This window comes from Gambusia affinis, linkage group LG11, assembly GCF_019740435.1.
Source record: "Gambusia affinis linkage group LG11, SWU_Gaff_1.0, whole genome shotgun sequence".
Lineage (NCBI taxonomy): Eukaryota > Metazoa > Chordata > Actinopteri > Cyprinodontiformes > Poeciliidae > Gambusia > Gambusia affinis.
In genome coordinates, this window is record NC_057878.1 from 25,903,834 (window position 1) to 25,930,334 (window position 26,501).

The 26,501-nt window shown below is 44.1% G+C and overlaps 1 protein-coding gene across 1 annotated transcript in view; it reads left to right on the forward strand.

Annotated features, from left to right (window-relative positions):
- Positions 1-26,416, forward strand: part of ttn.2 (titin, tandem duplicate 2) — a 218,530-nt gene extending 192,114 nt beyond the window's left edge. The window contains exons 220-254 of the mRNA XM_044131634.1: positions 167-454; positions 542-841; positions 931-1,082; positions 1,203-1,353; positions 1,457-1,756; positions 1,900-3,666; positions 3,805-4,098; positions 4,192-4,479; positions 4,601-4,900; positions 5,013-5,347; positions 5,569-7,300; positions 7,383-7,685; positions 7,770-8,081; positions 8,335-8,625; positions 8,714-9,013; positions 9,776-9,917; positions 10,000-10,163; positions 10,252-10,551; positions 11,299-11,580; positions 11,692-12,285; positions 13,227-13,517; positions 13,642-13,941; positions 14,118-14,420; positions 14,505-14,807; positions 14,893-15,161; positions 15,247-15,562; positions 15,664-15,969; positions 16,094-16,393; positions 16,476-17,051; positions 17,223-17,528; positions 17,613-17,995; positions 18,092-18,302; positions 18,403-24,153; positions 24,255-24,542; positions 25,103-26,416. Coding sequence (XP_043987569.1) covers positions 167-454; positions 542-841; positions 931-1,082; positions 1,203-1,353; positions 1,457-1,756; positions 1,900-3,666; positions 3,805-4,098; positions 4,192-4,479; positions 4,601-4,900; positions 5,013-5,347; positions 5,569-7,300; positions 7,383-7,685; positions 7,770-8,081; positions 8,335-8,625; positions 8,714-9,013; positions 9,776-9,917; positions 10,000-10,163; positions 10,252-10,551; positions 11,299-11,580; positions 11,692-12,285; positions 13,227-13,517; positions 13,642-13,941; positions 14,118-14,420; positions 14,505-14,807; positions 14,893-15,161; positions 15,247-15,562; positions 15,664-15,969; positions 16,094-16,393; positions 16,476-17,051; positions 17,223-17,528; positions 17,613-17,995; positions 18,092-18,302; positions 18,403-24,153; positions 24,255-24,542; positions 25,103-25,395 — 18,791 coding nt within the window. The 3' untranslated portion in view covers positions 25,396-26,416. The remainder of the gene's footprint in view (positions 1-166; positions 455-541; positions 842-930; positions 1,083-1,202; positions 1,354-1,456; positions 1,757-1,899; positions 3,667-3,804; positions 4,099-4,191; positions 4,480-4,600; positions 4,901-5,012; positions 5,348-5,568; positions 7,301-7,382; positions 7,686-7,769; positions 8,082-8,334; positions 8,626-8,713; positions 9,014-9,775; positions 9,918-9,999; positions 10,164-10,251; positions 10,552-11,298; positions 11,581-11,691; positions 12,286-13,226; positions 13,518-13,641; positions 13,942-14,117; positions 14,421-14,504; positions 14,808-14,892; positions 15,162-15,246; positions 15,563-15,663; positions 15,970-16,093; positions 16,394-16,475; positions 17,052-17,222; positions 17,529-17,612; positions 17,996-18,091; positions 18,303-18,402; positions 24,154-24,254; positions 24,543-25,102) is intronic.
- Positions 26,417-26,501: the final 85 nt, after the last annotated feature.

The window sequence follows — 26,501 nt, forward strand, 5'->3', positions numbered from 1 at the left end:
TTACTTATAGTTGTTTCAGTTAAATACATTATAATCTATTGGTCATTTTTACTGTATTTTTGTGTTTTTTTTCCCTAGTAAGTTTATGATTACCTGTACAGATTGCCACTGTGCTCTTGTTATGCATATATCAGAAATTCAACAAAAACATCTTTGTTTCTATCAGGTGCCCCAGAAATTGAAATTCCCCAGGAGTACCTCAATGAGGTCAAATACAGCGCAGGCTCAGACGTGGAACTTAAATTCAATATCACAGCCAAACCTACCCCCACAATTGAGTGGTTTAAGGATGGACGAGAGCTCAAACCTAGTGCTCAGCTCACTTTCAAACACATGTTTGAGTCCACTGGTATATTCCTGAGGGACACTACTCGTCTGAACTCGGGGACATATGAGGTCAAAGTGAAGAACTCCCTGGGATCTTCATGTGCCATTGTCAGGCTGCTCATTCAAGGTAATCACATAATATTATTACAACATATTTGCATTGAAAGACATAATGTATACCTAATTTGTTTGTATATATTTATTCCTTTATCAGACAAGCCAGGACCTCCTGCTGGCGAAATTCAGTTTAAGAAAGTGATGGCTGAGAACATTACCATCATGTGGTCTCCACCTGCCGATGAGGGCGGTGCCATGGTAACTCATTACATCGTAGAGAAGAGAGAGACCAGCAGAGTCATGTGGTCTATTGTGTCTGAGAAACTTGTAGACTGCATCGTGAATGTGCCCAGACTCATTCAGGGTAATGAGTACATCTTCAGAGTCCGTGGAGTCAACAAATATGGCATTGGAGACCCCCTGGAGTCTCAGCCCATTATTGCAAAGAACCCGTTTGGTAACAGAACACAGCACATTTTTCCTAATTTAAAACAGTACAATAGTCTAAACAGACTTATCTGAGCTGTGTTTTTTCATTTTATACAGTTCCTCCCAGTGAACCATCCAAGCCTAAGGTTACTATGATCACCAAGTCCACAATGACTGTGATCTGGGAAAGACCTGCACTGGATGGAGGCAGTGATATTGATGGTTATTACCTTGAGAAAAGAGAGAAGAAGAGTCTTCAGTGGTTCAAGGTTGGTACTAATCTAATTAGTAGATTAATATTTACTAATTTCATGCTGTAAGAAGATAAACTATTAATTACATTGGATATTTTTATTATTGTAAATAACACTGTCCACTGTTTTTTCCAGGTGGTGAAGGGAACAATCAGAGACACCAGACAGAAAGTCAGCAACTTAATTGAAAACAATGAGTACCAGTTCAGAGTTTGTGCTGTAAACAAGGCTGGAGCAGGAAACTACTCTGAAGCCTCTGATCTTTACAGAGCCTATGACCCCATTGGTATGCCAAAAGATTTCATGTTGTTTCTGAATGTTAACCTTTATAACCTAAAGTGGGTTTATATGCAACTACTAAAAATATTCACCTTATTTGGCCTCCCTAGATCTGCCTGGAGAACCCACAAAGCTCCGTGTGGTCGACTCCACAAAGACTTCCATCACTCTTGGCTGGGAGAAGCCTGTCTATGATGGTGGCAGTGAAATCACACACTACTTACTGGAACAGATGAATGCAGGAGAGAAAGAATGGGTTATCACCAACCCAGAGGTTAAGGGTTGCGAGTATGTGGTGTCCCACTTGAAACCTGCCACTTACTACTTTTTCAGAGTATCTGCTGTGAACAGCAAGGGCAAAGGAGAGGACATCAAGCTGTACCAGCCTGTGCAAGCTAAAGACATATTAGGTTTGGATTTAATTTATAATTGAGAGAAAAATATTGAAAATGATTTTGGCTTAAAAAAGTCATGAAATGTAGACATCTTTTCTTCCTGGTGGTTTAGAATTTCTTTTATTTATTAGTATTATTTTTTTTTGTCTGTTTAACAGAGGAGGCTGATTTGGACTTAGATGTTCCTATGACAACTCAATACACAGCAAAAGCCGGCCGCGATGTTGAAGTGTTTATCCCATTGAAGGGACGACCAGCTCCCAATGTCACCTGGCGACGTGGTGATCGTAACATGGCTGGTGATAACCGCTTCTCCATCAAGAGCACTGAGAGATCCACCACACTCCTTATTCCAAAGGTCACTCGTGATGACTGTGGAAAGTACTTGCTGGAAATAGAGAATGGTGTAGGTGAACCCAAGATAATCACAGTTTCCCTCAGGGTTCTAGATAGTCCATCATCCTGCCAGAAGCTAATAATCAAGAATGTAACTAGAGGGAAGCTGACCCTAAGCTGGGAGGCACCTCTTGTTGATGGTGGCTCGCCTGTCACAAATTACATTGTTGAGAAGAAAGCCTCAACCATGAAGGCCTACCAGGTGATCAGTGCAGAATGTCCCAACACATCTTACAAGGTGACCGACCTGGAAGAGGATATTGCTTACTTCTTTCGTGTGTCAGCTGAAAATGAGTTTGGTGTGGGTGACTTCTGTGAGTCCACTGAAGCTGTCAGAGCAACAGAGACTCCTGGAGCTGTTAAAAACCTGGTGATGTTGGACTCTACAAAGACCTCTGTCACACTGCAGTGGACCCGACCAGACCATGATGGAGGCAGCCACATCACAGAGTACATAGTTGAAAAGAGAAGCCAGGATGAAGTCAACTGGAGTTTAGGTGCAACATGCAAACGTTGCACATGTGAGGTGACTGGACTCAGGGAGAATGCCATCATGGATTTCAAAGTGTTTGCCAAGAACGAGAAAGGAAGAAGTGATTTCTCTCTGATTGGTCCAATCCCAGTGATAGATTTTAATATTCCTCCAGAAGCCAGTCTCAGTGATTATCCAAATGGAGAGCTGGCTGTTCGTATTGGGCAAAACATCCACATTGAGCTACCATTTAAGGGGAAACCAAGACCTGCAATCAGCTGGCTGAAGGACAACCTTCCACTAAAGGAGAGCGAGAAGATTCGCTTTAGGACCACTGACAACAAGACTGCAGTCACAGTTAGAGGAGCCAAGAAGGAGAATGCTGGCCAGTACACTTTAGTTCTGGACAACAGAGTGGTCAAAAACTACTTTGACATCAATGTGATCACTCTTGGACCACCGACAGCTCCTGTTGGTCCTATTCGTTTTGATGAGATAAAGGCTCAGAGTATCATCATTTCCTGGGATGAGCCAAAGGAGGATGGCGGTGGTGAGATTACATGCTACAGCGTGGAGAAACGTGAAACCTCCCAGGCCAACTGGAAAATGGTCTGCTCAAGTGTTGTAAGGACCAGCTTCAAGATCCCTAACCTAGTCAAGGGAGCTCAATACCAATTCAGAGTCCGTGCCGAGAACAAGTATGGAGTCAGTGAACCACTCTGCTCCTCAGATGTTATTGCTCAGCACCAGTATAAACCTCCAGGTCCACCAGGAAAGCCAGTTGCCTTCAACGTCACCAGTGATGGTATCACCATTAAGTGGGATGCTCCAGGCTTTGATGGAGGTTCTCCTATCTTGGGTTATCATGTTGAGAAGAAGGACAGGAACAGCCTCTTATGGCAGAAGGTCAATTCCACAATCATTTCCAAAAAAGAGTACAGGATCATTGGTCTCATAGAAGGTCTGGAGTACTCTTTCAGAGTTTATGCTGAAAACAATGCTGGACTAAGCCCTGTCAGCGAGCAGAGCAAACATGCTCTTGCCATATCCCCTGTTGGTAAGTTTAATGTTATTGCGTTTAAAAATTCTGAATGTGACAATTTAACTGGAAAAATGTTTTTTAGAAGGATTAACAATATCCATTAAATTAAACCCAAATATTACAGATTAACGGGGTTGTTCTCACTTTCCTCAGACCCACCTGGCACTCCTGTCTGCATTGATACAACAAGGGATTCAGTCACCCTGCAATGGGAAGTTCCAAAGAGAGACGGTGGAAGCAAAATTGTGGCTTACAATGTAGAAAGGCGCCAAGGCAGAGGAAAATGGCTACGATGCAACTTTATTGATATAAGTGATACCCAGTTCACTGTGACTGGTCTGTCCCCCGGAGACAGATTTGAGTTCAGAGTGATTGCAAGAAATGCTGTCGGTACAGTCAGCCCCCCATCTAACTCTTCTGGATATATCATGACCAAGGATGAGAACAGTATGTGCTTTTTCTTAAGAAGCTGATCATTTAATTACCTATTTATCACAAATAAGCTGACATTCATTTTGGTTTTAATGTTTTTGCCATCAGTTACTCCTGAAATCGAGTGGTCCCCTGACCAGGTGCTCACTCTGAAGGCTGGAGAAAATGTCAAGCTCAATTGTACCATCACTGGGCGCCCAGTTCCTCAGGTTTTGTGGTACAAGGACGGCACAGAAATTGATAAGCGAACAATGATTGACATTGAGATTACCACTGGCATTGGCACCAGCAGTCTGTTTATCCATGATGCAGACAGGAACCACCGTGGAATTTATACTGTGGAAGCCAAAAATAGCTCTGGCTCTAGGAAAGCAGACGTTAATGTCAGAGTGCAAGGTTGGTAAACCAATACATTTTTTGTTTCACTATCAGATCTCTAAAAGTGGCCAATGAGTTAATTAAAAATAAATTACATAGTTTTTCACACTAAGACCTCTGAACCCCTGTGTCTATACAGATACTCCTGGACCTGTTGAGGGTCCCATCCGCTTTACCGGCATCACTGCTGAAAAGTGCACTGTATGGTGGAACCCACCAGAAAATGATGGCTGTGCTGCAATCACCCACTATGTAGTGGAAAAAAGGGAAACATCCAGAATTTCCTGGGCTTTGGTTACATCCAAATGTGAAGCTTGCTCATATAATGTCACCAACCTCATCAAGGGAAATGAGTACCAGTTCAGAATCTCTGCAGTCAACAAATTTGGGGTTGGCAAACCACTGGATTCTGATGCAGTTATTGCACGCATGCAATACAGTAAGTAAACCTTGAAAGATTATTTCTAAGTCTGGAAGTAAAACCCCAAATTTCCCACCTGATCCATAGAAGCATTTTTTCAACTTACAGTTTTACTGTGCTTTCCCCTTAGCTGTGCCAGATGCTCCTGGTACGCCAGATGCAACTCACATAACTGGAGATAGCATCACTATGTGCTGGACCAGGCCTAGATCAGATGGAGGTAATGAGATCAAGCATTACATTCTGGAAAGGAGAGAGAAGAAGAGCCTTCGTTGGGTAAGGGTGTCTTCCAAGAGACCCATAACAGAACTAAGGCACCGTGTCACCCACCTGACCGAGGGCAATGAGTACGAGTTCCGCGTCACGGCTGAAAATGGAGCTGGTATTGGACCATCCAGCAGTACCTCCAGGCTCTTCAAATGCAGAGAGCCAACAAGTGCTCCTAGTGCTCCAAGTGTAATCAAGGTAGGACTGTTTGAGAACTGTATCCACATCCAAACTTTCTACTTGTAATGGTATACATGTTCAGTTTTAATGCTGACCTTCAACAAGAATTATTCTATTCTGTGAAGGATCATATAGCAGTTTGAGTGAATTAATTTTACTTTAAGGAAACTGATTTGTAAAACAAAGGTTACCTAAGCAAAAATTAGCAAAGGGATAAATAAACTTTCTTTCTTTAACAGGTCATTGACTCTACTAAGTCCACTGTCACGCTGGAATGGACAAAACCAGTATTTGATGGTGGCTTGGAAATTATTGGGTATAACATTGACATGTGTAAGGCCAGTCTAGAGGAGTGGCACAGAGTCAATAGTCAGATTTGTATCCACAATAGATACACTGCAAAGGGCCTGGTAGCTGGAGAGCTTTACAAGTTCAGAGTCAGTGCTGTGAATGGGTCAGGAGAGGGTGAAGCTTCAGTTATGCCACACCCTGTTCAGGCTCTGGATAGACTTACATCTCCAGAATTTGACATTGATGCAAACTTCAAACAAACTCACACTGTGAAGAACGGAGGAATAGTCACTCTCAGCGTCGCTTTCAGAGGAAAGCCTACTCCACTGGCCACCTGGTCTAGAGTAGATGGTGAGCTTCCTGTCATGGCGGATGTCAACACCACAGACAGCTCATCCACTTTGACTATAGAAGGTTGCACAAGATATGAGGCAGGAAAATACACCTTGTCCCTGGAAAACAACAGTGGACGAAAGTCTATCACATTCACTATCAAAGTCTTAGACACTCCAGGACCTCCAGGAGCAATCTCCTTCAAAGATGTTACACGTGGTGCTTTGACAATGATGTGGGATGCTCCATCCAATGATGGCGGATCCCGCATCCATCACTACATAGTAGATAAACGTGAGGCAAGCCGCCTTGCTTGGCAGGAGGTCAGCAGCAAGAGCTCACGCCAAATGATAAGGATAACTGGCCTAGACATTGGTGTGCCATACTTATTCAGAGTGACTGCTGTTAACCAGTATGGTCAAGGTGAACCAAAGGAAATGACTGAGCCTGTCATTGCCACAGAAGGACCTGCACCACCCAAAAGATTAGATGTTGTTGATACCACTAGTTCTACCGCCTCCCTAGTGTGGCTTAAGCCTGACCATGACGGAGGCAGCCGCGTCCGAGGGTACATTGTTGAATTCAGAGCCAAGGGTAGTGATTGTTGGATTGTTTATGGAGAGACTAAATTGCCAAAGATGTTGGTAGAAGGTCTGATTGAAAACACTGAGTATGACTTTAGGGTTAAGGCCAAAAATGATGCTGGAATCAGTGAGCCTCAAGGTACTTTCACCTCTGTGGTCATTAAAGAGCCTCTCATTGAGCCAACTGCTGATCTCAGCAGTATCACTAACCAGCTCATCACCTGTAAGCTTTCCAATACTATCACAATTGATATCCCAATAAGCGGCAGACCTGCTCCCAAGGTCACATGGAAACTGGAGGAAATGAAGCTGAAGGAAACTGACAGAGTCTTAATCAGGACCACAAAGGAGAGAACCACACTAATAGTGAGAGACAGCAAGAGAAGTGACAGCGGCAAGTATTACCTGATCCTGGAGAATGCTGCCGGTGTGATGACTTTCACAGTGACTGTGGTCATCGTCGGCAGACCTAGCCCACCAACTGGCCCTGTGAAGATTTCTGGAATCTCTTCAGAGTCTTGCACACTGTCATGGTCAGAGCCAGCTGATGATGGTGGCACAGAAATAACCAACTACATTGTTGAGAAACGCGAGTCTGGCCATGCTTCATGGCAGGTAGTAAACTCCAGTGTGCAGAGAACAACAATCAAAGTGACTCATCTTACCAAATACATGGAATATACATTCAGAGTGTGTGCCGAGAACAAGTTTGGAGTCAGCAAGTCCATTGAGTCTGCAGCTGTTGTGATCGAGCATCCATTCAGTAAGTTCTGCTTAAGTAAGACAATATTACACATCCTGGCACTTTTTGGCTCTTAATAATCTCCACCTGTTTACATTTGCAGTTCCTCCAAGTCCTCCAACTCGCCCCGACGTGGTATTTGTGTCAGCAAATGCAGTTGGCATTAAGTGGGATGTGCCATATTCTGATGGTGGCAGCCAGGTGACAGGATACTGGATTGAGAAGAAAGAGAGGAACACAATCTTGTGGGTGAGGGAGAACAAACTGCCCTGCCTTGAGTGCCATTACAAGGTGTCCAACCTGATCGAGGGCCTGGAGTATCAGTTCAGAGTGTACGCCATGAACCTAGCTGGACTGAGCAAGGCCAGTGAAGCCTCCAGACCAGTGGTGGCACTCAATCCTGTTGGTAAGGAACCACTGGTAATTCCAATGTGTAATTGAATAAAATCCTGCTGCAGTATTTTATAAAGTTTTAACTTGCTTGTTGTAGATCCGCCGGGTAAACCTGAGATTACAGACATCAGCCGCTCCTCTGTTTCGCTGTGCTGGACTGTACCCTTCAACGATGGTGGCAATAAGATCGTCGGCTACATTGTGGAGAAGAAGGTCTACAGCACAGATGAGTGGGACGACAACCGCTGGCTCAAGTGCAACTACACCACTATCACAGAGAACTACTTCACAGTCACAAACTTGGGAGAGGGAGAAACCTTTGAGTATCGTGTCATCGCCAAGAATGCAGCTGGGGTCCACAGCCTGCCTTCTGAGACCACTGGTCCAATCACATGCAAGGATGAATACTGTACGTCCAGATGTTTCTCCTTATTTTTCTTTATATTTAAATTCCTAGATATTTTTATTTCTTATTTGTAAAACTCTTACTCTATTTGTGAATGCAAGACAATTGTGTCATGATTTTCCTGGAAGTATTGCTAAAATGTTGTATTTCTAGGCGGGTGTGTTGCTGCAACACCCACACAGAACAATTTAACTGAAATCCATTTTGTAGTCAAATACTTATCACAACTTAAAATTTTATGTTTTACTTACTGCAGCTCCTCCTAGAGCTGAACTTGACAGCAAATTGACTCGTGAGGTCATCACCATTATGGCTGGCTCTGACCTTGTCCTGGACGGTGCTGTGGGAGGCAAACCAGAACCCACAGTGTACTGGTCCAAGGGTGACAAGATTTTGGATTTGGGAGAGAAATACTCTCTGACATACACGTCAACAAGAGCCATGGCTGTCATCAAAAACTGCGACAGATATGATACGGGTAGATACATCCTCACCGTCAAGAACGCCAATGGTATTAAGACCGCTTCGGTCAATGTGAAGGTTCTGGGTGAGTAGCCATGTTTCAACATTTAGGCTTGGGCCAGAACATGAACATGTCACAAAAATGTCTAACTCTTGATTTGTTTTCCTCTCAGACACTCCTGGAAAACCTGCTGACAAGATTGTGATCAGCAGAGTCACTGAGGAGAAGTGTACGGTTTCCTGGAAGATTCCTCTGGAGGACGGCGGAGACATCGTCACCCATTACATTGTAGAGCGACGTGAAACCAGCCGGCTCAACTGGGTCATCATGGAGGCAGAGTGCAAGTCGCTGTCATGTGTCAGCTCCAGGTTGATAAAGAACAACGAATACGTCTTCAGAGTCAGAGGAGTCAACAAGTTTGGACCTGGAGTTCCTCTGGAGTCCGAGCCTATCATCGCCAGAAACGCCTACAGTACGAAACTGCTTCTCTTTGTCAAATATTTCACTTTCAGACTTCAGGTTTAATTTTATTAAATATTTCTCAATCTAGGTTTCAGAGGTTATAATAGTTTTGAGTTTTTGTGACTTTTAGTCAAATTCTGTTAATTTAACTAATGCGTTTGGTAGCATTTATTTATTATTATTATTATTATTATTATTATTATTATTATTATTATTATTATTATTATGCAAATATTATAGTTGCAGTTTTAATTTTTTCATACTTTGGTTAATTTTTAGGTACAGAGTTTAGAAAGGTCAAAGCATTGTGCCTAAGTATACATTTTTTTGTGTAATAACTACTCAACAGAAGATATTATTTTCAAAATATGTGTTGAATTATTGTTGAACAACCACCTGACTCTGGCGTTGTTTTCCAACTTTTGCTGTCACAATTTCACGGACTAACACAAGAACTGCCAGAAGAAATATGAAGTGCTGTAATTTGGTCATAGCTGGGGAAAAGATCAATTTCACATCAATCCGAAAAGCTAATAAATAGTTTCATAAACATGGAAATGAAGGATATTATATCTATAATTTCAGTATGTTTTGTTTTTACATATGTGCAATATAGTTCCAGTTAGTCATAGTTTTCTCCTGAATGAAAACACTTTCAGTTTCAGTTCATTTTAATAACATTGGCTAGGTTAGTTGGTGTTGTCTGTGGTATGGTTTCCTCCCTGGAAAGAGCAAGACAGAATTATTCTCTAATCTGACACCTCTTTCCCAGCTGTCCCATCCCCGCCGGGCGCCCCAGAGGCCACAATGGCGGGTAAGGAGCACATCGTCATAGAGTGGCTGAAGCCTGAGAGCGATGGAGGCAGTGAGATCAAGAACTACATTGTGGAAAAACGAGAGAAAAGCAGCACAAGGTCAAAACATGTTCTGTAAACAATTATCAGCTTTAACTGTCTCAGAAAAACCTTCATCAATTTATTTGCTCTGTTGAATCAGATGGACTCGGGTGAACAGAACTTACACAATTTATGACATCCGTCTGAAAATCACTGGCCTGATAGAGGGAGGCGAGTACCAGTTCAGAGTCACAGCTGTCAACAACGCTGGAGAGAGCCAGCCAAGCGATGCCTCACCATACATTATCTGTAAAGATCCCACATGTGAGTCTTTTCACTGATTAACTACAGAGTTTCCAGATATTAAAACATGAAAGTACGTTAATAACCTATTTATTTTCATCCCCTTCAGACACCCCGGCTGCTCCATCAACACCTCGCATAGTGGACACAACCAAGCACAGCATTAGCTTGACCTGGACCAGGCCCATGTACGACGGCGGCTCCGATGTGACAGGCTACGTCGTAGAGATCTTAGAGGACTCAGAGCAGTGGTACCGCGCCACTGCTAAACCTATAAAGACCAATGAGTACGTGGCCGGTGGCCTGGCAGCCAATAAGAAGTACAGGTTCAGGGTGGCGGCCATTAACGGCAACGGCACCGGGGAGTTCAGTGACCCGACTGGAGAGATCGAACCACTGGAGAAAGTTGGTGAGTTAATTAGTCTCATACCATACTGTCAAGACATTCTGACATTTTTAACAAAGTTTCTAAAAAGTTTCATACTGCAGCTCTAAAGTGGTCTTAGCAATTCTTCAGCTCTTTTAAGATTTTTTAATTGTTTTTCTTTGAACATCCCCTGAAATATGAACTCATTATTTGTCCAATTGTTATTCTCACTTAAAAAATACATAAGAAGCTGGTCTAAAACAGTACATGAAGCTGCTGGAAAAATATTTAACAAACTGTTTATTTAAAAATATATCTTGGGTCAGTGATTTGTAACCGAAATTTCAAGGAAATTGTGGAAATTGGTTCTTTTCTGAGTAGAGATATTAGTTTGTCTCTTGAGTTAAGATATTTTTTCTTAAGAAAAATGTCCTCAGAAAGATAACAAAATGTTTTCTTTTAAATAAGTCCTCCATAACTAGGAAAAATAATTAAAGAAAATATGAATTATTTATTACTTTTGCACACTAATAAAAATGTCAAAACATCTTTAGTAAGAATCTTTTTTTTTCTCTCATTTTAAATGTAAAAGTTGCATTTAAAGTGTGAAAATATTTGGATGTCAAGTAACATGAGCAAAGACATTCAGGCATGAAGGTTAACAAAAAGTATTAAAATAAAAAAACATTTTAAATAAAGGCAAAATTGCAACATAAAATACTTGGCTGTCATCAAAAATATATGCATCTGGGCAGGATTTTTTTAATGACCTATTGTTTCCAACTTCAGAAATGCCTGACCTGGAACTGGCCGAAGATTTGAAGAAGACGGTTTGTCTGCGTGCTGGCGGTACCCTCCGCCTGTTCGTGTCCATCACCGGCCGACCGGCACCTGTTGTTGCCTGGAGAAAGACCGGTGTGGAGCTGCAGAGCCGAGGCTTCATTGAGACCACCGACAGTCACACCTCTCTCCTGGTGGAGAAAGTTAATCGCTATGATTCTGGAAAATATGTTGTGGAGGCAGAGAATCCATCTGGAAAAAAGACGTGCATTGTCCTGGTCAAGGTCTATGGTAAGTTCTGTGAAGTTGGTTTTTACTCAAGTAATTCTCCCATGTTTACACTTCTTGAAAGAGTTTTGCAGAGACATAAATCATCAATTTCTTGATGCGTCTTTTCTTCAGACACCCCTGGTCCTCCTGGTTCTGTCAGGGTGAAAGACTACACCAAGGAGTCGGTTGTGATCACCTGGGACGTCCCAAGCCTGGATGGTGGTGCTCATGTCAGCAACTACATCGTAGAGAAGAGAGAAGCCAACATGAAGTCGTACAAGACTGTGACCACTGAGTGCAGGAAGACTTTGTACAGGATCACAGGATTAGAGGAAGGCATGCACTACTTCTTCAGAGTCCTACCTGAGAACATTTATGGTGTTGGGGAGCCTTGTGAGACAGCTGAGCCTGTGCTGGTATGTGAAATACCATCAGTGCCCATGGACCTCAGCATTGTGGATGTCACCAAGTCCACTGTGACACTCCATTGGGAAAGACCAGTGCATGATGGCGGCAGCAGGCTGACAGGTTACATCATAGAGGCTTGCAAGGTGGGGTCAGACAGGTGGAGTGCCGTGGCGACTGTTAAGGCCTCTCAGTCCCAGCACACAATCCAGTCGCTTACAGAGAACGACCAGTACCTGTTCAGGATTCGTGCCACCAACAGCAGGGGAGTCAGTGAGCCCATGGACATTGTGACACCAATCTTAATCCAGGAGATCAAGGGTGAGTCTTCGCAGCGTCAACAACCTGGAACAATGCTGGAACAAATCTGTTTACCTCAGAGGGCACTAGGGGGCTTCAGAGTATTAGAAGAAGATGAGAAACATTTTTTGCCGTACTCATCTTTCTGATTGGCTGCCAGTCACATTTTTCCAGTTACTTTGCTCTTTAAACTAGAAATGGAAAAGTTTCTCTGGGTTTCCCACAGAAAACTTGCTAAGGCCTGTGGTAGGGAGGCTAGGGCAGTCACCCAGTGTTTTTGAGTAATATAAGTAAATATAAGTAAGTAATATAAGTAAAATTTAATAGTAAATTGGAAAATATAACTAGGTAACTTATTGGAAGATATTATTAACAATAGCTAAAGTATTAAAAAAGGCAAACTTAAATAAACCTAAAATAAATAAAGAGCCTGGTAGGGATGTAATAAATAATATGACACAGGGGGAAACTTGGATTTCTGACAAGAAAAAGACCAAAGGAACTGTCCAACACCCAGAGGACTTCTGCAAAAACCTAAACTATGGAGGTTAAATAGAGTTTCATGGAATTAATACAAACATATTACATATTTCCTTATTAAACGAGGAGATTATGGTGGACATTTTTTTTATCTGGTAATGTATTCAGCATCACATTAATAAGGTCATAATATACTAGCTGATAGTGTTCCACCACTGAACTCTTTGCCAACTAAAATCAGAAGGTATGAGGCAGCAGTGATGCTAAATGTAAAAATTGAATAGCAAATAAGAATGAAAAAAATAAATAAATTCAATGTTCCTTTACATATGTTGTGGTATTGTCTGTTGGTTTGCAAAGGGGCTGCTGCGCCAGAAACTAATGCTGTTCAGGAAACCCTGTCCTAGAATATTTAACACACTTATGCTTTCTTTCAGAAAGTCAGAATTTAATCAAATAAATATTATTTTGTTATTTTTCAGTGATGCCAAAGATAGACTTGACCAGCATCCCTCAGAAGATTGTTCATGTGCACCGTGGCAAATCTATTGACCTGAACATCCCGATTAAAGCCAAACCACTGCCGGTTTGCTCCTGGTACTTCGGCGGTGCCAAGCTGAAGGACAGCTTGGACCGCATCAAGATCGACAGCAACGGGAAATACACACACCTCGTCATCCGGGACACCACCATTGATGACACTGGAGATTACACTTTGGAGGTGAAGAATGCTATCGGCATGGCAACGGAGGTTATCAAGGTCATCATCCTGGGTAAGAACACATCATACAAATAAATATCTGATTGATGTCAACATTGAAGTAACAGTAGTTATAACAGAGACTCTGGAAATAATTCTTGAACATAAATTGACTGTATTTTGTCATTTCTGTGCAGACAAACCTGGCATCCCAGTTGGTCCCATGAAAATCGAGGAGGTTGATGGAGTCTCTGTAACAATTAGCTGGGAACCTCCAGAGAAAGACGGTGGTGCCAATGTCAGTGGCTACGTGGTGGAGCAGCGTGAAGCCCACCACCCAGGCTGGTCCACCATCTCTGAATCTGTGACCAGACCTTGCTTCAAGTTCACCAGGCTTAACGAAGGAACTGAGTATGTGTTCCGTGTTGCTGCCATGAATCGCTTTGGTTTTGGCAGCTTCCTGCAGTCTGAAGTGGTGGAGTGCAAGAGTGCCAAGAGTGAGTCCTCAGAGTCATCTTCATATTCGCTGTTCTTATTATCTTAATAGTTTGATCATTTAAGACGTGAAGTTCTACAATCATGCTTGGCCAGATTAATTTCTTTGATTATTTGGTCAAAAAGATATTTTTTGCCCCACAGTTCAGTAAAATTTCCTCCTTTTCTCCCCGTGTAGCCATCCCCGGACCTCCAAGCAGGCCAGAGGTGATTGATGTCACCCATGAAGGCATGACTGTGACCTGGCAACCACCTGTGGACAACGGTGGCTCCACCATTGCTGGCTACATAATAGAACGTAAAGAGGCCCGATCTGACAGATGGTTGAGAATCAATAAGAATCCAGTTACTATGACCAGATATCGTTCTTCCGGGCTGATTGAGGGCCTGGAATATGAATTCAGAATCACTGCTATCAACTCCAGAGGAACTGGCAAACCCAGTGAAAGTTCTGCCATAGCTGTTGCCATGGATCCCATTGGTAAGTGATTCAAAACTTAGTTCATTTAGTTTCGCAATAAAGGAGATGAGCTTATTTAGTGAATCTTTCTGTGCTGCTAAATAGAACCTCCAGGTCCTCCAGTTAAACCCAGAGTCACAGACAGCACACGGACATCAGTCTCTCTGGCCTGGCTGCCGCCTGAAGAAGAGGGTGGTTCTGTTGTTACTGGCTATCTCATTGAGATGCAAAAGGTGGACCAGGTTGAATGGACTTTGTGCAATACTACACCCACCAAGATGTGCGAGTACACCCTAACACACATGCCCCAGGGTGCAGAGTACAGGTTCAGAGTCATTGCCTGCAATGCAGGTGGTGCCGGAGAACCTGCAGAGATTTCTGGAGTAGTTAAAGTCCAAGAAATGCTTGGTAAGAGAAGAATTTTACACAGTACATTCATTTATATGTTGAATGAACAATTTGATAAGTAAAGCTGCTTTTTTGTCTTTCTCAGATTATCCTGACTTTGAGCTTGATCGTGTATACGAGGAAGGATACGTGGTGCGGCAAGGTGGAGTCGTCCATTTGTCTGTACCCATCAAAGGCAAACCTATACCCACAGCTAAGTGGACAAAGGATGGTCGTGACATCTCGCATCGTGCCATGATTGCCACCCACGACGACATCACTGAGCTGGTCATCAAAGAGGCACACAAAGATGACAGCGGTACCTATGATTTGGTGCTGGAGAACAAATGTGGTAGGAAAGCTGTGTACATCAAGGTGAGATACACCAGCTCAAGGAAATGTTAGGAAGAAAAAGAGATTGACTAAAAAAATGTTATAATGTTTATGCTTTCACCATCAGGTGAAGGTGATTGGTCGACCTGATGCCCCAGAAGGTCCTCTAGAATTTGATGACATCCAGGCTAGATCAGTTCGCGTCAGCTGGAGACCACCTTCAGATGACGGTGGATCTGACATCCTGGGCTACATAGTAGAAAGGCGGGAAGTACCAAAAGCTGCCTGGTACACAGTGGATGCCCGGGTAACTGAGACCTCCCTGGTTGTCAAGGGCTTGAAGGAGAATGTAGAGTACCACTTCAGGGTGTTTGCGGAGAACCAGTTTGGTGTTAGCAGATCCCTTAAGTCAGATGGAACTGTTCTGCCAAAGACACCTCTTTGTGAGTACTATTTTTGAAATTGTCCTCAACTTTCATATCTAAGCTGCTGTGTTGGGATTCAAAATACATTCATGTTTTACTGACAATACCTATACCTGCAGGTCCACCTGAACCTCCCAGTAATCCACCAGAGATCATGGACGTCACCAAGACCACAGTGTCTCTGTCTTGGGCCCGGCCCCGGGATGATGGTGGCTCTCGTGTCACAGGATACTATGTTGAAAGAAGGGAGGTTTCCACAGAGAAGTGGGTCCGTCACAACAAGACCCACATCACTACCACCATGTTCAATGTCGCCGGACTTATACCCAACGCAGAGTACATGTTTAGAGTGGTGGCTCAAAATGACATTGGGCAGAGTGAACCTGGTCCTGCTTCAGAATCGGTGGTCTGCAAAGATCCATTTGGTGTGTTGTATTATTTAATGCTTTTATTCCCATGACTGAAGTGATGAAACCTTGTTCGAATTTTTAAACACTGTATTGATATTTTTTTCTATTATTATTAACTTCTTGCTGTCTCTTCCTGTAGACAAGCCCACCCAACCAGGAGATATTGACATCATTTCTATTACTAAAGACAGTATCACCATTCATTGGCTCAGGCCAGAACATGATGGTGGAAAGGAGATCCTGGGTTACTGGATTGAGTTCAGGGAGGCTGGAGAGAGCGCTTGGAAGAAATGCAACAAGGAGCGTTCCAAGGATCGGCAGTTCACCATGGGTGGCTTGATGGAGGCCACAGAGTATGAATTCAGAATCTTTGCTGAAAACGAGGCAGGACTCAGCCGACCTCGTCGCACACCCATGGGCATCAAGACCAAATTGAGCGGTGAGCTAGTTATACTGGACCTAATGAAATTTTGATGGAACATTTAAGGTTGGAGTAAATAAGAATCATATTTTTTCTGCAGTTGGTGAAGCTCCAGCTTTGAAGGAAGAGATCCAAGATGTAACCACTAAGCTTGGCGAATCTGGCACTCTAACTTGTGGAATCATTGGCAGACCTTTGCCTGAGATCAAGTGGTATCGCTACGGCAAAGAACTGATCCAGAGCCGCAAGTACAAGACGAGCTCAGATGGTCGCAACCACTCCCTCACAATTCTGACAGAGGAGCAAGAAGACGAAGGCATGTACACCTGCAGGGCTATCAACGAGGCTGGAGAGATAGAGACCAGTGGCAAACTACGCTTGCAGGCAGCTCCCCAATTCCACCCTGGCTTCCCTCTGAAAGAAAAGTACTATGCTGGGGCTGGTACCAGCCTCCGGCTCCATGTCGTCTACATTGGTCGTCCAATCCCCCAGATAATGTGGTTCTACGGCAAGAAACCTCTAAATTCATCTGAGAACGTGATCATTGAAAACACAGAAAGCTATACCCACCTTGTTGTGAGGAATGTCCAACGAAAAACCAATGCTGGTCGCTACAAGGTTCAGCTCAGCAATGTGTTTGGAACTGTTGACACCTCTCTGCGTGTTGAAATCCAAGGTATTGGCGTACATCACTGAAAGTACTTTTTTAAAACAACTTAAAAATATATTTTAAAGTAAAATTCAAATGAACATAGAATATTTGCATGCTTTGATTATTCCCTGACAGTGTTTTTATTCATTAATACCATGCGCTGTTCCTGATTTCATTTTGCTTTTTTTTCCCCAGACAAACCTTGCATCCCTGAGGGTCCCGTTGTTGTTGAATCCCTGCTCAGGAACTCAGTTGTGATCAGCTGGAAGGTTCCTAAGGATGATGGAGGGTCTGTAATCACCAACTACATTGTAGAGAAATGTGAAGCCAAAGAGGGTGAACAGTGGCACCTGGTGTCCTCCTCTGTCCCTGGCACCACCTGCCGTGTCCCCAACCTGACTGAAGGCTCTGGATACTACTTCAGAGTCTCAGCACAGAACCAGTATGGTGTCAGTGAGCCTCTGGAGATTCCATCAGTTGTCCTCATCAAGACTCCATATGGTAACCCCCTTACATTTAATTTTCTACCTTGAGTTCTAGTTAGCAGAAAGACAGAATAACAGCCCTCTGTTGTTTTTCTCACAGATAAACCTGGAATCCCACAGCAGCCATTCATTATCAGTTCTACCAAAGACTCTTGTGTCGTTTGCTGGAAGCCTCCAACTAGCGACGGAGGAGCGAAAATCACCAGCTACTTCCTTGAGAAACGCGAGAAGAAGCAGAACAAATGGATGTCTGTAACAACAAAGACATTTACAGAGACCAGCTATGAAGTCACGGGCTTGATTGAGAGCTTTGAGTACGAGTTCCGTGTGAAATGTAAGAACATTGGCGGTGAGAGCGACTGGTCTGAGATCTCTCTGCCAGTCATTCCCAAGTCTGAACAGGCTCCTCGTGCTCCTGCATTCAGAGAGGAGATCAGAGACATGACTGTCAAATACCATAGCAATGCCACCTTTGTCACCAAGGTATTTAGAAAATAGAAAAACTTTTTTATGTCATTTCCTATCTTTGATTTTTCTTCAGCAGGTTAATTTACTCTGATTATATTTTCCTATAACAAGGTTGTGGGCCATCCAAAGCCTGTTGTCAAATGGTATCGCAGTGGCAAGGAGATCCTCGCAGATGGAACAAAAATAAAAGTCCTTGAGTTCAAGGGTGGCTACTATCAGCTGGTCATCACTGCTGCTGATGAGAACGATGCCTCAGTGTACCAAGTTCGAGCAACTAACCCGTCAGGATCTATCTCTACAACAGCCAACCTGGAGGTGGAAGGTATTTGTGCCAAACATCTGTATTAGGTTATATTCTACGTTGTCTTATTTTTTTTTTTTACATTCTTGTGAAATTTAATTTTCTGATTCTTTAATTTCAGTTCCTGCAAAAATACATCTGCCTAAAGAACTCCAGGGAATGGGAGCTGTACAAGCTGTGCGTGGTGATCACGTCACCATCAAGATCCCCATCACAGGAAAGCCTGAGCCAGCGGTCACTTGGCAGAAGGGTCCGGAGGTTCTCTCAAGCTCTGCTTATCATCAAGTTATCACCACACGATCCTTCACCTCCCTGGTGTTCCTGAAGGGAGTACAGAGGAAAGATACTGGCTATTATGCCATTACTGCAAAGAACAGATTCGGATCAGACAAGCAAACTATTGAGGTGAATGTGGCTGACATCCCTGATCCTCCAAAGGGACTTGTGGTCAGTGACATTGCACGGGATTCTATCACGCTGACCTGGGAGCCCCCTGCCAGTGATGGTGGCAGTGAGATTATTAACTACATTGTGGAGAAGTGCCCAACCACTGCTGATAGGTGGATTCGTGCTGGTCATACAACAGACTGCAGTATCAACATCATCAACATATTTGGAAAGACCAAATATCAGTTCCGCGTTATTGCAGAGAACCAGTTTGGTGTCAGCCTTCCATGTCCTCCAACTGAGCCCATTACCACCAAGGAAGACAAATCTGTGATCAGGAACTATGACGAGGAAGTGGATGAAGACAGAGAGCTCACCAAGGAGGAAGCTGTGTTCTATAAGGTGAAGGAACTGTCTTCCAAATACATCATCTCAGAGGAGCTTGCTCGTTCCCAGTTTGGAGTGGTCCACCGCTGTGTGGAGATTGCCACTAAGAAGACTTTCATGGCCAAGTTCATCAAAGTGAAAGGAACTGATCGTGAGTTAGTCCTCAGGGAAATAGAGGCTCTTAATGTTGCAAGACATAAGAATATCATCTACCTTCACGAATACTTTGAAAGCATGGAGGAGATTATCCTGATCTTTGAATTCATCTCTGGAGTTGATATCTTTGAGCGGCTTGGTACCAGCAACTTTGAGCTCACGGAACAGGAGATTGTCCGCTACCTGAGACAGGTTTGCTCTGCTGTCAAGTTCTTACACAGCCAAAACTTTGGCCACTTTGACATCCGCCCAGATAACATTGTTTACGCCACAAGGAGAAGTCTCAACATAAAAATTATTGAAATGGGACAGTCTCGACTGTTGGTTCCTGGAGAAAACATCAGAATGCTGTTTTCAGCTCCAGAGTATTATGCCCCAGAGGTTCACCGCCATGATCTGGTCACCACAGCCACTGATATGTGGTCTATTGGTGTTTTGGCATATGTTCTACTCAGTGGCCTTAATCCATTTGCCGCAGAGTCTATGACAAAGATGATTGAGAACATCTCAAACTGTGAGTACGTTTTTGACAGGGAAGCATTCAAGGACATCAGCTTAGAGGCAATGGACTTTATAGATAGACTTTTAGTCAAGGACAGGAAGCTCCGTATGACTGCTCATGAAGCTCTAGAACATCCATGGCTCAAGATGAAGATTGAGCATGTCAGCAACAAGGTCATCAGGACACTGAGACACAGAAGATACTATCAGTCACTAGTAAAGAAGACTGATACCATAGTTTCAGCAGCTCGTGTGGCATTCGGAGGTGCCTTCAGAAACCAGCGAGGTCTGGAAGTTGGTAAAGTTAAGATTGGAACTGAGTACCATGGCTTGCGTGCTGGGCCTGTCATGCATGCCTCAGCTGAGGAAGGTGGCCATATCAGATTTACCTGTAGTATTGTGAACTTTGGCAAGAGCACTCAGGTATCATGGTACTTAGGTAACCGTCAGTTACATCCAAGCCCCAAGTATGAGATTTCCTACAGCAACGGCTTTGCCAGTATTTACGTGAAGGACATTGAAGAGTCTGATGATGGTGTCTACAGATGCAAAGTGGTGAGTGATGATGGAGAGGACAGTGCCTATGGAGAACTCTTTGTAGAAACTGTGAGGAGCATCAGAGAGCACTATATGAGCCGCACCATCAGGAAGCTGAAAAGGAGGGTTGACAAAACTAAACTTCTCCAGAGACCACCTGAGTTCACTTTGCCACTCTACAACCGCACAGCATATATTGGTGAGGATGTGCGCTTTGGTGTCACTATCACTGTGCACCCAGAGCCACATGTAACCTGGCTTAAAAATGGAGAACAAATCAAAGAGGATGACAGCAAGTACACATTCACAAGTGATAAGGGCCTGTATCAACTCATGATTCACAACCTTGACATTGGTGATGATGCTGAATACACAGTCATGGCCCACAACAGGTTTGGAGAAGACAGTTGCAAGGCTCGTCTCACTGTGATACCTCATCCTGTGCTGGAGGATACAATGAGGCCCATGTTCAAACGTCTACTGGCTAATGTTGAGTGCACAGAGGGAGACAGTGTCCGCTTTGAACTCAGGGTGTCAGGAGTTCCCACTCCTTCTCTTAAATGGGAAAAAGACGGCCTTCCTCTACAGTTTGGTCCCAAAGTTGTTGTCATAGAACAGGACATTGATTATCACATTCTTCACATCAGGGAGACTCTACTTGAGGATGATGGAGTGTACAAAGTCACAGCAACCAACTCTGCTGGCTCTGCAAGCTGCCAGGCCACTCTGAAAGTGGACCGTCTCACTTACACCAGAAGAGAGTACAAGAGCGAAGAGGAGAAACTCAGACATGTACAAAAACAAATAGAGAAGACCAACAAAATGGCTCAGCACATTGCAGCTACAGAGGAACTTGTACCTCTAAACCCAACAGCACAGGAGGCCCTCAAATTTGCTGCAGAGATCTACAAACCCGCAGTAAGTACCAAGAACATTGAAGGCGAATTTGACATCACAGAGGAGAAGACAGAGACCAAGAAGCTAGAGGAAGAGAGAAGGATTTTCATGCCCTATGAAATTCCTGAGCCTGTAGTTCATGATCCTAAAGCTCTGGATGAAGACAAAGCCATTAAGCAGTTTGTACCTCTGTCTGACATGAAGTGGTATCGCAAGATACGAGATCAGTATGAGGTATCAGAGAGAACAGAAAGGATTGTGCAAAAGAGGCAGAGACGTATTCGTCTGTCCAGGTGGGAGCAGTTCTACGTGATGCCTCTCCCCAGAATCACTGACCAATACAGACCAAGATGGCGCATTCCCAAATTGACAATGGATGATCTTGAGACTGTTAGACCTGCCCGACGTTCACCATCTCCTGAGTCTGAAGTCTCCTTTAGATCCAGAAGGAGGTCTCTTGGAGATCTCAGTGATGAAGAGCTGCTGATGCCTGTGGATGACTACCTGACAAGGAAGAGAGCTGAGGAGGAGACAATGATGCTGGAAGATGAACTTGAGCTCGGCTTTTCTGCCTCTCCTCCTGGTAGCCCCATCCGAGTTCAACGACGCGTCGTTGAACATGAGGAAAGGAGGCAGGGAGTCAGACATGAGGCTGCTGAGATTTCAGAGACAAAGAAGAAACGTACTATTTCTCAGTACACGAGAAGGAGAAGGTCACTGTCTCCTACCTACATTGAGCTGATGCGACCAGTCTCAGAGCTAATTCGACCACCGCATGCTAGACCTGTGGAAACAGAGGGAGAAATTGTGGGGAGGAGATCCCCTACTCCAGAGAGGACCCGTCCTCGTTCTCCCAGTCCTATTAGATCAGTGGAGAGGTCTTCCCGCTCCTCCTCTAGGTTTGAGCGGTCAGCACGCTTTGACATCATGTCCCGTTATGAAGCCAGGAAAGCTGCTCTGAAGTCTGAGAGGAAATACCAGGTTGTGAGTCAAGCACCTTTCAGCCTTGATCATGCTCCTCGTGTAACTGTCAGGATGCGCTCTCATCGCATTCCAACTGGTCAGGACACAAAATTCACCCTGAACATCCAAGCAAAACCAGAGGCTGAAATTGCATGGTTCCACAATGGAGCGGAAATCTCTGAACATAGTGAGAAATACATATTCACAAACATGAGTGGCGTTCTGACCATCACTATCCTGGACTGCCAAGAAGAAGACAGCGGCACATACCGCTGTGTGTGCTCCAATTCAAAGGGTGAGGCATCTGACTACGCCACCCTGGAGGTATCAGGAGGTGGATACACTACATTCTCCTCCCGCCGCAAGGATGAGGAAGCTCCTAAAGCTTTTGTCCCTGAAGTCACACGTATTGATCACTATCACACCACGCACTTTAAATCTGGCTATACCTCGCAAACCTACCTGGAGGTGGAAGAGAGCAAGTCAAAGCTAACAGAAACACGTGAGGTTATCACACGGGAAAGAATTGGTGCCTCGGCCGAGAGATTCTCTTCTGGTGAGCGATTCTCCTCTGCTGAGAGGTATGACTCATCTATCAAGTATGCCTCCACTGAATATCTTTCTTCTAGTTCCTCATATTCTTCAGAGAAGTTTTCTTTAACTGGAAAGCATGCAACATCTGAAGATAAACTGAAAACATCCTCTACTGATTCTGCTCTTGAGCAACTTTCGGTTCCCAAGGAGAAACCTTCTCTTCCTGCCAAAATCCTCACCAAGCCACAGTCTGTGACTGTTGCAGAGGGAGAGACAGCCCGGTTCTCTTGTGACATCGATGGGGAGCCTGCACCAACTGTGACATGGATACACGAGAGCAAAACAATTGTATCATCTCTTCGTATCCATGTCACCACAACTCAGTACAAGTCCAGCCTAGAGATTTCATCCGTGACGACATCTGATGAGGGCAGTTATACTGTGGTCGTGGAGAACTCAGCAGGTAGACAGGAGGCTCATTTCACCTTGACAATCCGCAGGCCACCTCCAAAGGAGGAAACCAAAACTGTCAAAACTACTGAGCCACCTGTGAAGCCACCAGCACCCAGTGTGAAGTCACCTGAGCCCTCAGCGGCATCCCCTGCTCCTTCCTCAGCACCTAGTATAAAGTCACCAGAACCAAGTGTAAAGTCACCAGCTCCTGCACCTGAAGTTAAGTCACCCACACCAAGTGTAAAGTCTCCTGAACCAGAGGAAGCAAAATCAGCTAAGAGCATCAAATCTCCAGAACCATCAGCACCCTCTCCAGCACGCAGCTTAAAATCACCAACTCCTGGTGTAAAATCGCCTGAACCGGAAGGAATCAAGTCACCACGTGGGCTAAAATCTCCAGAACCCAGACTGAAGTCACCACCACCAGTCAAAACTCCTGGAGGTGTGAAGTCACCAGAACCTGAAGAGCCAAAATCTCCCCGTGGTGTTAAATCACCAGAGCCTGCAGGTATTAAAACACCAAGAGGTCTCAAGTCACCAGAACCCGCAGGAATCAAAACACCAAGAGGCATCAAGTCTCCAGAACCTCCAGGTATCAAATCTCCAAGGGGATTGAAGTCACCTGAGCCTGAGGGAATCAAATCACCTCCAAGGGTAAAATCACCTCCTCCAATTATGTCCCCCAAGAGGGTTGTGTCTCCTCCCACTGTGAAATCCCCAACCCCTAAACCTCCCAAAGTCCTCAGCCAACTAACAGCTGAGGCCTGTGAAGGTTCAGTCAAGATGTCCTGCGTCTGTGAAAGCAGCGTCAGGGAGGTGGTGTGGTACGTTAGCGGCAGGAGGCTTTCACAGAGCAGCCGCTTTGAGATGCACTACTCTGAAGGATCCTGCAGTCTTCTGATTCATGAGCTGGCAGAAAGTGACCAGGGAGAGTACACCTGTGAGATGATTTCAGATGGAGGAGTGTCCAAATCCTCCTTCTCCTTCAGTGGTCAGGTGTTTCAGTCCATATACAAGAAAGTCACAGCTTACCGAGAGCAGCAAGTGGCGCTTAAAGGTGGGATATTCCTCCAGCGAAAGATTTTTTTGCTTAGAGTATTAATTCAGAGATGATTGATAACGTTTCTATATTTCATTTTACAACTAATTTTTCAACAGGGTCAATGATGGTGAGTCACCAGGAGTCATCAAAGGCCTCGTCCATGATGACAAAGAAAGAAGTCCACATGATGGAGGAGTCTTCGGCCTTTTCCTCCTCTGCCCACCAGACAATGATGTCATCCATGATGGAGTCCAGCTCCTTCAGCAGCATGGCAGCTGAGATGAAGTTTGAGACCATGTCAATGTCCAGCATGTCCTCCATGGCATCTGAGACATACGCCATGAGCTCCAGCAGTCTCACAGATATGACATCCCACATGGAGGGAACCTCAATGAGAGCAATCGGTATGAGATTTTAACCTTTGTTGAATCTTTGTTGACCACTGCTAGGTAATCAGCAGCCACAGCCAAGCCCAAACAGTTACAACTAGCAATCCCTGCCGGGCTCCAGCACATTATTTGGTTGTTCTAATGTGCTGTACAATGGCTGCTGGAAAATAGAAGACTTTTGTTGTTGACTTACCATCCAGAAACAACTTACTGGATTCTTGTTGGTTGTTCAGGAGGCTCCACTTCTGCTTTTCAAAGATGCAGGGTTGAATAATTTAACATCTGTTTGCAGCCGTTTTCACATGCAAGTGTAAACGTTGAGTTTGGGGGTTGTGACCAGCAGCAGTTTATTTGGATTTACAATAACGAGTCGTCTTAAAAAATCTCATGATCTAAGAATGATTTTTATGCAAAAAAATGGAATGAACAACTTAACTTGTTCCTAACTTGTTCAAAAAGCATAATATGTCTCATTTAAAAGTATGCAAATATCTGAATATGTTTTATTTTTATTATTATTTATTTTACCTTCATGTAACTCTCCTATTAAGTTTTAATTACTCTGCTACTTTCAGGTTCTGCTCCGAGAATCGAAGCTTTGCCAGAGGACATCAGCATCGAACCTGGCAAAGTCCTGACGGTTGCTTGTGCGTTCTCCGGCGACACCAAGCACATAGAGTGGTCCCGCTCAGGCAAGACGATCGACGTGTCCACGGGTGGACGATTCCACATCGAGACCACGGAGGACCTCACCACCCTCATCATCACAGGGGTGAAGGAGGAGGACGGCGGCGCCTACACCCTCAGACTGTCCAATGAGCTCGGATCGGACTCAGCAACCGTTCACATCAGCATTCGATCTGTGTAAAAAAAAAAAAATCTGATATTTCAAATGTCCCCTTTTCCCTTCTTTCATGACTTTTTATTTATTGATGAAACACAGTAGTCTACTTGATAAGGAGCTGGAATATTCTTGTAAATAGGAACTATTTTTGTACCAAACCTGACGTTAATTTTTGCCAAACTAGACTAAAGTCTAAAGTTGTAAAATGTGCCATATTGGATAACTATGACTTAGGATGTTTGATCCATTTTTCTTTGACATGTACATAATGTATATAGCCGAGTTTACCGGTTATGGGAAATGTATGCATTGTTATTTATGACAATAATATTAACTGAAACTTAAAGAAACTAAATATAGTTTAACAGGAGAAAGTTTCCGTTGGAACGAATACCCTGCTAAACTGGGAAACTAAACTCTGTGCCTCAACGATAAGTTGAAGTCTTTAAGTTTGCCTCAACAGGTAGAGAGGCTCCCTGTTGATGTTATGAACCGGAGACAAAACTTTGAGCGCGTCGCTGCGAAGGGAGCGGCGCTTTAGTTTGTAACAGGAGCATGAGATCCTGAGTGCTGTTTGCATCTACCCTCATGCAAGCAGGACGACTGGACCTCGTGCGCCGACTGATTATGTCATACTGCCATTTCTATGACAGGCTCACAGTGCGAGCGGCCTGCACTGCTTGAGCCCAAAGTGTTTCTTTTTTTTGTTTTGTGCTCTACTTCTGGAAAACGACCGTCAACTCAGAGTCTTCCGTTGTTCCATCAACCTGGCCAGAGTCCTGCTGGCGCTCGTTTTCAGAGGCAGAGCTGCGCCTCGGAGGTCTGCAGTGTGCTTGTGTGTTAGTTTGTAGAAGTTCACCTGTCGGTCCACAGGGTGGCGCCAATGAGACCAGCAGCCACAAACAACAGCGAATGCACACCTGTCCTTTGGTGTCATTCTGCACTTTATTGGATTGAAGTTAGCTGTAGATTTCAGTGTTTTTTTTGCAGCCTCCTCGAGTTTTTCTGCAATTATTGATTTAATAAAGCATGATCATCAGCACTACAGGATGTCTGTCTGATTCTTTGGTCTTGTATTGTTCTCTGGTGCAGCATTAATAACATAAAAGGCAATAAAATGTTAGGGAAAG